The 13,430-nt window shown below is 60.9% G+C and overlaps 1 protein-coding gene across 5 annotated transcripts in view; it reads right to left on the reverse strand.

The window, feature by feature from the left end:
• RGS12 (regulator of G protein signaling 12) overlaps positions 1-13,430 on the reverse strand; it is a 122,979-nt gene that overhangs the window by 61,382 nt on the left and 48,167 nt on the right. Inside the window, exon 1 of one of the 5 annotated variants that reach the window (XM_040489006.1) lies at positions 5,943-6,163. The exons of the other annotated variants lie outside the window; for them this stretch is intronic. Coding sequence (XP_040344940.1) covers positions 5,943-5,996 — 54 coding nt within the window. The 5' untranslated portion in view covers positions 5,997-6,163. Of the gene's footprint in view, positions 1-5,942; positions 6,164-13,430 lie in introns of those variants that run through there. 5 annotated transcript variants of the gene reach the window in all.

The following is a 13,430-nucleotide window of genomic DNA, read 5'->3' on the forward strand; positions in this document are numbered from 1 at the left end:
TACAGAGAGAATGTAAATAACCCAAATGATGAAAACCCCGAGGAATTTAACAATTCTACTTGCATCTAATATATGTTTATGTGACTTTTTAAAAACTTGATCGTTTCCGTTTTAAGTGACCCCTCGCCGGGCCGAGTGCAGAGGAGAGCAGGCGCGTGTGGGGCCTGTTGGGCTCATGCCCTGACTCAGCTCCGCGGGCCCAGACGTCTTCACACCCAGCCACGACCCTCGGCGTTATCAGGTCAGGTCAGTGGCCACCAGCCACGGGTGTGGATGACGATGACAACGTAAGATGGACAGGAAAACGTGAAACCCAAGTGCTTCCCGGATCTACGCTGTGCGCGAGCCCGGCCTCAGAGTTGCACGCGTGCGCGCGCGGGTCCTGCCGTGTCTCCCTGACTCTGAGAGCCGCTGTGGGAAGCCCCCAGCCCCTGCTGTCCCCTCCCCTGGCCAGCCCACCTGCACCTTGTCAGGGAGGCCCTCCTCGCCAGGTCCCTGAGTGGGCCCGCACAGCCTCCACGTCGGCCCCTGCAGGCCGGCCCCCAGGTCCCTCGGTGGCGAGACGCCTGAGTGGCCTCCCACAGACCTCGCAGCGGCCTGGCGAGAGGGCCAGGCTCGGAGCGCATCCCCTCGCGAGGATTCCACGGCGTTCCATCCCAACCCCGCCCTCTCTGTGCTCACACACGTGAGCACACAAGCACACACCCCCCCCCCCCCACTACGGCTTTCCAGCAGGTTCCACCAAGAGACACCTGGGCAGAAGGCTCACATAAAGTCGGGGCGGGGGGGGGGGGCACAATTTCTAAGGTTCAAACTATCACGTTCACGGTAAAGAAGTTCTCTGACCTAGGAGACAGGGATGACACAGGGCACAGGCACTCGGGTGACAAACAGGACAGCTGGACACGGTCATGGGCGAGGGCGAGGGCGAGGGCACAGCCATCACGGCACGGCACACCACAGTTTGTGCAGCCCGACGGGGAGAGGCGCTGCAGTAGTGGGGGACCTTCAGTCGGCTCGCGGCTGAACCTGGGCCTCTCTCTCTAAAGTGTGCCTCAGAGCCGCGCGTGTGCACGCACATCCCGTGTGCGGGTCCTGATATGCACGTGTGTTTGCACGTGGGCACGTATGCACAGGTGTGTGCATCCCAAAGACTTCTTCGGCCTCCAATAAAATCACAAGAGACCGAATGAGGCCAAACCCACAATGACAGCATCCTCCCAAGGACTCAAGAGTGAATATTCCTGTCAAGCACTTGGTGAAGGCTGACGTGGTGCCTTCTGCAAAAACCCTGACGAGCGAGCGGCACGCAGGCTCCATGCTCAGGCTAGGGGATTGATTCGGAGTGCACATCCGACCTCGCACAGAAAGCCCTCCGACCTTACTGCTGACTGAAGACTGCAAATCCCCCCTCGTGGCCGGCCGGCCCGGCTTAAGGGAGACAGGGTAGGAGGCGGCAGAGGGTCTGGGATGACGGCCACGACTCAGCAGCCCGACAGGACAGCACGGCCAGCGAAGGGGAGGGAAACTCGCCTCTCTGGAATGCTCTGTGGGGGCGGCAGCACTCAGTCTGGCTCTCAGACAGACACCGTCCCCGAGGAGCTCCTTCTGCGGGACCGGGACACGCAGGTACACGCTGGAGACCGGAATCCAAGCCCCGCTCTCGGGCGAAGTCGAGGCCCAACCCCAGGGAAGCGCTTTCTCATCAAGGCCGAGATGCCTCAGGGGGTTCCCAAACCTCCACCCAACGGAGCGCGGAGCGGAGCCTCAAGCTGGAGCCGTCCATGCGTCCTTCCATCCTCCCGGGCTGGTTCCATCGCCCCCCGGCAGCCCCACCCTCAGGGTCAGGCAGGGCCTGGGGGGAGGGGGGAGGGATCCCGCTGAGGTCGCCTGCACTCACTGAACGCCTCCTGCACACGCGGGTGCGCGTGACACGGCCGCACGCCCAGAACGGGCAGCCCCGCCCCCAGGTGCTTATGCTGGGGGCTGGAGGTGCACCCAAGACGTCACGTCCCCGCTGCCTCGGCAAGCCGACGTCACGTCCCCGCTGCCCGGGCAAGCCAAGTGCTACGGGAGCGCGTGGCGTGGAGATGGGCACGCGCGGTGTCCCCTCGGGCCGGAGACGGGCTGACGCAGGGCAGGGTGCGCACCCCCAGGGCTGCAGGCGAGAGAGCGAGGTGGGGGTGAGGAAGTAAGGACGCAGGGACACACTTGGAGGGCTGAGTCCTCGGGCTTTGGCAACACGGGGCTCAAGGGATGGCCAGAGCGAAGGGCAGGGGACACCGAGGGAGAAGCCCGGCTGGAACGCTACTCCCTACCCGCCTCCCGCACATCCAGAGGGAGCTGGGAGCAGTGGGGTCCCTGCTGCCGCGACAGGCTGGAGGGCTGTCGCTCGGAGGCACCTGGGGAGAGAAGCCAGGGGGCGGGGTCCTGGGGAAACCGGGGCCCCCGGGAAAGCTGGTCAGGATGACCAGCGTGACCGACGGGTGGTTCTGGGATGGAGGGTGCCAGGCGCCCCTCTCGGGATCAGGGAGAAAGGAGCCCGCGTGCCGGCTGCACCCCAGGACCGGGGGCGGCAGCAGCCAGGGCACACGGTCAGCAGGTCACCCAGCTGCCAGTTCAAGGCGACCGACGTCTTCACAGAAGGGAGGGGAGGACGTGCAGACGGAAGCTCGAGTCTCCCTCACACGTACCGGGAGGTCTTCTCACACAGGTGGCCAGAATCAGAGCCTCAGAAAGTGAGAGAAGACTGTGCAGCCACTGAGTGGGGCCCCCACGCAGCTGCGCCCCCTCCACCCGCCGTCAGGGTCCAAGGAGGTGTGGGGCGGGGCACACGCGCGCTGAGGGACAGACAGCCGCCCAGCAGGGCCGGCCCCGCGCCGAGGATGCAGCCCGCGTCCCCCCGCGAGTGGCACAGGCCAAGAGCGCAGACAGGCACCGAGCGCCAGCCCGCTCGCCTGAGCTAAAGAAGGAGAAACCCAGGCAAAGGCAAAACAATCGCGTGCGGCCCACCCGAGCCAGCCGGGCGTCGGCCCACAGAAGGGCAGGCCTGAGCGCTCGCTCCCGTCCCACGGCCACCCCGGCAGCCGGGCCCGTGGCCGCACCCCGACACCGCCTCCGGGGCCCGCTCGGCCCCCCACGTGCGCCGGCCCCGGGCCGAGGGGACCCCGCCCCTGCTCTCGGGTCGCCCCTCGCCGCCTCCGCTGCCCACCTGGCCGGCCCGCGAGGGGACCGGGACCGAGTCCTCGTCCGCGACAGGGGGAGAGGAAGACCCGGCTGCCAGAGCTGCGGCCGGCCCTGCCTGTGTGGCCCGCTCTCCCTTCCTCCCCCTGCCTGCACCTCCCCTGGAGCAAACCCGGGGCGGCCCTCCTCACCGCCGGGGTCTGTCTTCCTCCAGCCTGTCCGGGCCTTTCTGCGGGGCTGGCTCGCCCTCCACGCACCTGCCACCGGGCGCTGGCACAGCCAAGTGGAGCCCTGAGCGTGGCCGCCCCCACCGCCGCCCCGAGCGCCTTCAACAGAACACGGGACTCTGTCTTCCCAGCGCAGCCCTTCCTGTTTTCAATCCCGCACGGGGCTCAGTGCACGGAGAGGTGGAAGCCCCTTGGTCTCTGGAAGGTTCTTTCTCTCATACTCTAGCAGCCTGAAGGCAGCTGCCTGGGCAGACAGACCTCACAACACATCTGTGACACGAGACATGCTTCCAGGCCACGGAACCACAGACCTCGGCCAAGCGCAGCCCAGTGCCATCTGTACTTTAGGAGCGGGCAGGGGAGGACGAGCCGCAAGGGTGATTAACCTCCCGAGTAGCCCTGCCCATCGGCGTGGAAGCCTGGCAGGGCCGGTCACGGATCCCGTCACTCCTCCCGGGCGGCCCGGCCCCGAGAAGGGCCACGGCGGCGGTGGGGTGACGGGTCCACGCGGGAAGCTCGTCGAAGCTTTCTTCTTGTGACAGTTCGCGTTCCTTCTAGGCTGCGGGTCTCCGTGTCTCCCCCCACCGCACCTCACCAGCACCCACCGCTCACGCCCACCCCGACGTGGTCGGGGCTGATGGCTCGCTTTGTTCTGACAGAGGCGCATACCCACACGTGCAAAGTCTACTTATGCTGAACTTCGCTTCGTAAACGGCGGGAAAACTGTGATCTGCTCATCCGGCCGGTGGGAGCCTCACACTTTTTCAGGGTCAGCGCCCACCGGCTCTCCTTTGGGCTCCAACGGCCGTGGGAAATAGCTCTCCGCCTCCGGATAAAAGGCGCTCACGAGAGGCACGCCGCGTTCACGGAGCCCACGTGCGCTGTGGATGGAGGCTGGCCTCCCCGGGCACCCCGCTTACAGACCAGCAATTAGAGGCGCTAGGACAGCAGAGCTGGTGAGGTGTGGAGCCAGCCTGCCCACACGGTGCCCCCGAGTTTACCCCCTTCACACCGCGTGGCTGCAGGGTCGCCCCCTCGCAGTGGCCCTCTTTCTGTCCTCTTCCCCACGGGCCCACTCTGAGCCGGAAAGAGCTGCGGTGCCCCCACCGCTCGCCCACCACCTTCTGATACCACCCTCGGCCCCGGGGAGGAGAGAGCTGCGCATTTTCTGTTGCTTAAAATACAACCCGCACGCCCAGATTTTAACACACTCGTGCGAACAACTTACTTGCCAGTTTGAGCACTTGCAAAAATTTCAAAAGGGATCCAAATCATTTATACAGGCAAGTACAAAGGCAGCTTTTTAGAGACCTTTTTTCTCACCCGCCATAAAAACCAACATTTCCTAAAACCTGCCTTTATAGATCACTGAGATGAGAGTGTGGTGCATGGGTATGTGCAAGTAACTAACTGGTTAATCGGTCCATTAAGGACACGGTATAACCCAAATGCACTTTTCCATCAAGGACGAGGCACAGGGTCCTAGGAACACATCGGCGTTTCTGCACCAGGACTGCGGGGTGCGGCCACGCGGCAGGCACGCCCGTAAACATCAAAGCCCCCCCCCCCCCCCCCGCCCACCCTCTCCGGTGAGCTTTAGTAGTGCCTGGGCTTTTCAGACTACACGTTGCGTGTTTTTAAAATAGGTGAAAACGTGCACTGACTGCGTAAGGTTCCTCCTTGACCGACCCAGCTGACCTATTTCTATCTTCCATTTAAAAGGGAGGATGAAGCCCCCTTTCCCTCCATTTCACCCCCAAACCGGTCACCTCTGAACCGGCTCGCCTGCAGCCGCCGCCCTGAGGTTCTACTTAGATATCACGAAAACTGCAAAATGAAACAGCCCTCAGAAAAGAACGAATTTAAAACCGGTACCCTGCAATTAGTGACATTTACATCAACACAGCACAGCCACAAGAGGAAAATAAAATTATTCTTTTTTTAAATCTCAAACCTTCCTCTTGCCTGGTTCCCCCAACCTTTCTTGAAAAAGTTTTCTAGTAGGTTCAACTTTATAAGCTCAGATAATAATCAATCATTCAATAGGATCGCCAGTAGTTCCCTATGTACATGTAGGAAGCAAAATCAGTTCATTCCATTTTAAAATATCAGATACAAAACAGTAATTTAAAGAAGACGATAGATTTGGATAATCCGGTTGAAACTTAACACTTCCCCCAAATTAGCTCCCTCGACCCTCTTTAAAAGCTGTTAGAATTACCCCGGGAAGGACAAGACCACTGGTGCTCTCTGTGGGGCTGACTTACAGCGCGAGCAGCCGGGGTGCCCCGGGGGCTGAGCTGGACCCCCCGCGACCGACCCACCGCCCAGCCTCGCTCCGGGTGTCCTGTGGTCCCAGAGCCGGGCATTCGCCGGCCACAGGACTCACATTTAGCTCCACGATGGAGGCACGAGAAGAGCTTTCAAAGTTTACACTGAAAATCGACCATTTGCCGAACAGTCTGGAAACAAAGCAATAACTGAGATGCCAAGTTGTCTTAGAAAAATTCTGCCAAATGACAAGAAACTTACCTGCTGATCGCTTAAAATGTGTGTTTCCTTTGACAACGCTTTGCCCAAATTCATCTTCGGACAAGAAGATTTCTGCCCCACACCAGGCACGCAGATCTAAACTATACCATTTGACACAGTAGCATGCCTGTGCATGCCAGGGAAGTTTAAAGACATTTCAGATGAAGTTCCACTTGGCTCTCTTTGTAACCCATGGCAACAGGACACTGCAGGAAGCTGTGGTTTGCCAGGGATCCAGACTCCATCGCAATTGTCTCAAATTAAAAAAAAAAAAAAAAAAAAAAGGCCGTTTACATAAGTCACGCTGTGAGATCATTTTTAAAGTATTTCCTCTACCAAATCAGAAGAATCAAACTTGAGCTGATAGGGGTAATTCTCAGTCAGTCCAACAGCTGCAGAGAATTTGTTTTTTTAGCAGCGTGGCGCAGTTCACAGCCTTAATTACAGTTGCTGACGGTTCTATTATAAGCCTCCATATGCACGAGTCTGTGTGGTGCCAACCTGAGGAATCGGCCGCGTTCCTAAAACCCATCTCAGGCATCTATCGCTGTGCTGTGTCTGCCTCGTCTGCCTTCAGACGCCTGACACAACCTCAAAGCGAGGGAACCGCGGCAGGTCCTCGTACGCACAGGGGCCAGAAAAGAAATAAGAAACGGGTTCTAGAACCTAGGTACCGCTGCAAAATTACCCGTCAACGTTCTGGAGACTCCACGGTAAAGTGCTCACCACAAAGTGCTTCTTCGCTGCCAAAACTCTACAGCCCTGGAGGTAGGGTCTCACGTGCACGGGCTCCAGCACTCAGCTCACCCTGGACCGTCAGATCGGAGCCGACCTCAGGAAGCAAACACGATGCCCAAAGGGCCAAGAGGCTGGGATGCTGGCCCTCAGGTTTGGGGTCAGGCCATCAGCCGGCCACACTGACCATGCAGAGCCCATCCTTACTTTTGCTTTTCCGTGGGAGAGACGGGAGCATTCCCTGCGTGAGCGTTCAGTACAGAGAATCCATAACACGGAGCACGTGACTCTGTGTTTCACGCACGACTGTACAAGGCCTGCCCGAAAGGTGAAAATCTTACAGACCACGGGCATCAGCCCAAGCCTCTTCAGACCGCTTTTCTCTAGAGATCCACACACAATAAAAGTATGGACCGACAGCACAGGGCTAGGAAGGGACAGAAGCCTCCAAGGCCGTCCACACCACCGCCGAGCGCAGGAAGCGCCTGGCCCGGCTCACAGGAGCCGCCGGGGCCCGCGAGGGAGACAGCACCACCCAGGACTACGGGGAAGGGGGTCCCAGTGAGAGGGGGGGATGGGAGCAGCAGCCTTCAGCCCGGGCCCCCAGGAGGTGGGCAGGGGCGCCCCGGGCTGCCCCACCTCCCCCCTGCTCCATGGGGCGGGGCGGGGGATGAGCCTCGGCCGAGAGAGCTCCCTCCAACCCCCCCCCCCCACCCAGGGTTTCCTGGGCTCCCTCGGTTGCCCCACCAAGCCTGGAGGGGCCTCATGTCCAAGTGCCACGGCCTGCTCACTCCACCTGTTCTCCGGGCCATAGGAGCAGGACTCATCGTCTTTCCCAAGCAGGCCAGCCAGCCAGTGTGAGGGAAAGCGGGGGCCACGGCCTGCAAACAGGCCCCGCGGGCACACGGATGAGTCGCCTTTCCTGGGTATAAATCAAGTCTGGCAGACAAGGCCAGCAAGCCCACCTCCTTCCCCTGGCGGCCAGGAAGAGAGAAGAAGCCGCACCCAGAGCGCCGTGTGGTACAAACCGCAGGCTGGCAAGGCTGAGACAGGATCTGGCCCGGCCCAGTGGGTACAGGCCACACGCCACCCCCCCCCAAGCCGGACACGCATGCCCTGATGTCACCCTCCAACACGCACACTCACACCCCATACATGTGCACACACAGACGCATGCACACACGCACCCATACACGTGCACCCATACATGTGCACACACGCACACATGCACACACACTTTCAGAGAAAACACACTGGAAGGTTTTCGTAGGTGGCCAGGACAGCCGATGACTCTGTGACCAGGTTATTGTCCTCAATGATCTCCCAGGGGCCTAAACTACTTGTAGGTTTGGGGAGAGGACAGTGGCCTCCAGGCCAGAGTGCAGGCCAGCAGCACCCTGGCCCGGAAGGCCTGCCAGACCCGGGACGACCACCAGTGACCACCAGTGACCACCGGAGACCGGAGCCAGACTGCGGGACTGGTAGGCCACACCCCAGGGCACGCGGCAGATCCCGAAACCCAGCACCCGGGTGCCGAGTCGTGCACGCCACCGCTCGGGTGCCGGACCTGTTCTCACTCTAACCGCCTCAGACGGAAGCGCCCATACCCCACCAGAGGAAGCTGACCCCCACCTCGTGCATGTGGCCGTCGCGTGTGGCCCACACAGCCACCCGCCGCCATCCGGCTCCACACGGCGCGTGCTCTCTCGTGTCCCTTTGGGGCCTTCTGTGTCTCCCCATTTGCTGTCAGCCTGCCCTTGTCTGCCGTCCGCAGGGCAAGGAGAGGGAGGGGGCGGGGGCAACAGTCTGGGGACAACCCCCGCCCGTGCCACACGGTGCCCTCGGCCCCCAGAGCCCGGCTCACCTCCGGGGGAAAGGAGGGGTTCCCTGGCTGTCCAAGTGTCCAAGGGCTCCCGCAGTGCACCAAACACGCCCGCCATCGCATCCTCCCTATTCTGACGAGCGTGCTGACTCACAGCCAACTGGGGACTAGCCCCTAATAAGACCAAGTGTGGGTCTGGGCACGACGGGAAACGCCGGGTGGCAGTGGCGGCGTGGCCTGGCACTGCACGGGCTTGGGCTCGGCAGGACAGGGAGCTGCCCAGAGGCAGTGGGGAGAGGGCCAGCTGAGGTCGGAGCCGTCCTTGGCCCCCAACCCCAGGCCTGCCCGGCCACGTGAGCTGCCGGCACCAGTCCACCCCAGCGGGAGAGCTGGGGGCCGTGGGGGGGGGGGTGCTCTGGCCCAGGAAGCCAGACAACAGGAAGCAGGTGGCAAGCAGCTACAGGCGCGTCACCGGGCTGGAGGGAGCCTAGAGGGCCTTTGTGCCCTCTGCCCCGAGCCAGTCCAGGGGTCTGTCCTGAGCTGAGAACGCAGTGCAAGCACTCGGGGACGGCAGCAGAGGTCCCGTGGGGGGCTGGGTCGGGGCAGCTCAGGGAGCATGTCCGGGGAGGGTCCGGCCAGAGCACACAGATGGTGGGGGGGGGGGGGGGGACCCAGCGGGCACCCCGGGGGGAACACCGGCAAGCCAGGCAGAGAGGAGCCTCGTTCTCTAGACCCGGCCACCTAGAAAATTCTGGTGAAGGGGCCCACCAAAGAGCTCCTCCCGTATCCTGGATCCCCTTGCAGCGGCCGCCGCCTCCCCAGGTGCCTCTCACTGGTTCCTGCCGCAGCCCCAAGCCAGTCTCGGGAGGGCAAGGGGCATCGTCTCCTAAATGCCCCGGACCCGTCATGCCTTCCCTGGTCTTCCACCCATCCCGGGCACAGCTGGACCCAGAGGGAACACACGCACTCCTCTACAGGTTCAAGCGCGGCAGAGGGAGATGAGCGCAGACAGCAGCCCAGCCTCAGATGCAGGGGCCGCTCCCACCCCCACCCCCCACCCCCCACGGAGAAGTCTGGACAAGTTGGGAGGAAAATGCATGGCCTCGGCGCCCCCTGCTGTCCAGGCCCTGAACTGCCAGTCCCTGCTAACCACAGCTGGGCCCTCTGCCAGCCAGCCGCCTTCCCCCCAGCACAGTGCTCCCAGGGGGAGTGCAGAGGGGCCGGGGTGTTGTGAGAGCCAGAAGGAGTGGCGGGGAGCTCCCCGTGGGGCTCTGGCTCCAGCCAGAGAGGCCCCAGGGGCAGCAGGGCAGGTGGGCCTGGCTCTCAGCAGGGGGCCCGTCTAGAAAGGCCATGAACTGAAGGACCCCACAGTCTAGACAGCAGCCAGGTCCCCTCCCCTCCCGGGGCCACAGCGAGCTTGGGCACCGTGGCTGTCACTAGGGTGCAGCCAGCTTGCTCGAGGATAAACATCCAGTCTGTGGGTCACTGTCTGCACCACCCAACTCTGCCACTGTCCCCAGTAAAGCTTTACTCGCAGGACAAGCCTATGGCCTGAGGGCCACGGGGTGCCGACTCTGGCCCTCACCACGGCCTTTCTGCCCGGCCCAGATCCCTCCCCTCTCCTGTGCCCCAGCTCCCCGGGCTCCGGCCGGGGGCCGCGGGGGCCGGGGGGGGGGGGCCCCCCCCCCCCCGTGTTCTCCTGTCACTCAGACACTTAGGGCCTTCCTCCTGAAGCCCCTGGCGCTCCTGACTGCTGGAGCAAGGCTGGGCCCCGTCCCTCCTGCCCTGCCACACGCCACGCCCCTCTCTCCCTCAGCTCCCTGTTGTGAGTTTCGCCAGAAGCTTCCGCCACACTTAGAATAACACCCAAGTCTCAGGCTGGCCCTCCCTCCCTCCCTTCTGTCCCCAGGCAGCTGTGCGTGTCTCGAGACCTTCGTGTGCGGGCCCCACACGGTGAGGGACTGTGAACATTCCCTCCTGAGAGGGGCCCATCTCTGGCCCACAAACCTATTCCAGCTCCCCCACTGCCATCACCTTGCCACCAATGTGCCGCGGCCACCATGCCTCCTTCCAAGATGTCCCAGTACCACATGCCTCACACCGGGTGCCCCCAAGTCCTTCTTCTTCACCCTACTGACCCTCGAGCCCCTCCCTGGGCCCTGGCCAAGCAGCTCAGTCCAGGAGCCTTCCTGCCATGCCTGCACCAAATCACAGGAACCGACGGTCCCAGAGCCACCTTTCTCCACTGACCTGTGCCCTGGGGGCTTGCGGGCCATGTCCAATCCCCACCACGACAACTGTCACCGCCGTGCTGGACGAGCACCTTCCCCACACGCTCTGCGGACCCCACACACTCACCCCCTGTCACACACGCAGCCTTGCACATTCTGTGCCATATAAGACTTCCTTGGTCACCGGTCCAGACAGCTAAGGAGAGAAGCCCCCGCCCAGCCGCAGAAGGAGCTCCTGCAGACCCAGCACACCCACAACCCCTCACGGCTCAACCCTCTCTGCGAGCAGGACCGTGGTGGATCAGCCCGGCCCCACATACAGACAGCAAATTGTTTCTTGTTCCCCGTGGCCAACAGCCTACAATGGTGACGCTGGACGAAGGACCCCCCAGAAGCTGACTCTGGGCTCCCACGCCGGTCTCGGGGCACAGCTCCCCTTTTAAACCTATGCGTGCTCAGCTCAGGGCCTCTGCATCTTGGGACTGTCTCACAAACACCGTTGGTCCACATCCTAAAAACCTAAACACCTACCTAAACACCTAGAGGGCAGAGACGTCCCCGCTGTCCACACTGGACCAACAGCGCTGGCTGTTTTCTCCCTGACCCGCCTCTCAGGCCACTGCCTCCTCGGTGACCGTCCGCCATGGTCAAGACTAAAATGGGCACCTTTTCAAAAACATACAAGACTCCCCTCTGACATTCCTATAGCCTGACTCATTCCCTGACCGCCCCCCCCCCCCCCCCCCGGACCTTGCCCCCTTCCCGCCATCTGTCAGTAGCTCCTCTCCCCGCTTGGAGGACAGGCCCCCCCGCCCCTGCCTCCCCGCGCCCCTGCTCCTGTCCAGCCTCCTCTCGAGGGCTCACCTGCACAGCCCCGGCCCGGTTCCTGCTGACACGTCAGTCCTCACTGCAGCCCTCCCGGGGTGTTGACCTCACCACGGCCGTAACTGTACCTCCCTGATGATGAACAGGGCTGGAAACCTTCTCCCGTGTGACGTGCCATCAGGCCGTCGTCTGGTAAAACACCCGCCTGAATCTCCTGCCCACTCTTCTGGTGGGGCCTCCCCCCGCCCCCCTCCCCCCTAATCTAGCAGTGGTGTACCTGCACGCATGAAGGGCCCCGACATTCTCCAGGTCTCAGCATCAGCCTTGACCTCTATGGCTCACGCCCCAACACCATGAGGCCGTGAGCCCGCACCGCCCTCAGGTAATGATCTTGTGCTGCCCTCCGCGTTATAGCTGGATTGAGCTGTGTTGGTAGGGCACGAGGACCTTCTTTCTTTCTTTCTTTTTCCCGCGTGGATCTCTTATTCCAGCACCACTGAAAAGACCACACTCGGCCCTGCTCTGCACACAGCCCACGTCCACGGGCACGGGGTCTACCTCTGTGCACGCCCTCCTCCTACGGAGGAGGGCCAACACGGACCCTGTTTGGAGTTGCTTCCACTATAACACATTTCGATGGCGAATGGCGGACCTCCTCCTACCTATTCTCCTTCAAGAATATCCAGGCTGCTACGGGGCGCCTGGGGGCTCAGTCGGGTGAGCGTCCAACTCTGTTCTGGCTCCGGTCCTGATCTCAGTTTCGTGGGTTTGAGCCCCTCGTCAGGCTCTGTGCTGACAGCACAGGCCCTGCTTGGGATTCTCTCTCTCCCCCTCTCTCTGCCCCTCCCCCACTCACGCCAGCTCCGTCTCTCTCCAAAATAAGTAAATAAACTTGAAAAATTGCACGGAATCTTATATGCTATTTTCTAACCATACCCACAACTGATTATTGTAAACTGACTATACCCGGCAACCTTGCTGGGTATTCATTAATTTTAATAATTAACCTCTAGATTCTTTTAGATTTCCTATGATACCATACCATGTGAGAACATTTTCTCTAAAAAAACTTCTTTAAGTTTATTTATTTTGAGAGAAACAGAGACAGCATGAGCGGGGGCTGGGGGCAGAGAGAGAGGGAGAGAGAGAGAGAGTCCCAAGCAGGCTCCACACCGTCAGCAGAGCCCGATGTGGGGCTCGAACCCAGGAAATCGTGAGATCATGACCTGAGCCAAAATCGAGAGGCGGACACTTGGCTGACCGAGCCACCCAGCCGCCCCTGAGGACAACGTTTTCGTCCTTCCTTTGTGGTTGTTAATTATCGACTGTTTTTACGTTTTTACTCTCTTAGTAAACTCAGACCGGCAAGAAACATTTGAACAGAAATGGTAGCAGCATCCGTCTTTCTCTTGCTTTGATCTCAAGGGGAAAGCTTAAGTAAGCTGCCCGCTATGGGGACTTTTTATCACCTCATCAGATTAAGGAAGTTCCCTTTAAATTCCTATTTTGTTAAGTTTTGTTTTGCTTTGTTTTTGTTTTTCCCATGAACGGATGCCGACTTTTACCAAATGCTTTCCCTACTTCTGTTGAGAGGATATATCATTTTTCTACTTTACTCTGTTACTGTGGTCAATTATACTGATTTTCAAGCATAAAAAAAATATCCTGTCCTTGGAATAAACATGAACCTGCACTTATGTCGTGATGTTAAGTGCTTCCACCTGTGCTCACCTGTGGGCAGCCGGCCCCTCTCCTCCCCTCCCCCTCCTCCCCTCCTCCCCTCCCCCTCCTCCCCTGCTCCCTTCCCCCTCCTCCCCTCCCCCTCCTCCCCTCCCCCTCCTCCCCTCCTCCTCCTCTCCTCCCCCCTCCACTCCC

The sequence above is a fragment of the Herpailurus yagouaroundi genome, unplaced genomic scaffold (assembly GCF_014898765.1).
Source record: "Herpailurus yagouaroundi ecotype Mexico unplaced genomic scaffold, PumYag 28, whole genome shotgun sequence".
Lineage (NCBI taxonomy): Eukaryota > Metazoa > Chordata > Mammalia > Carnivora > Felidae > Herpailurus > Herpailurus yagouaroundi.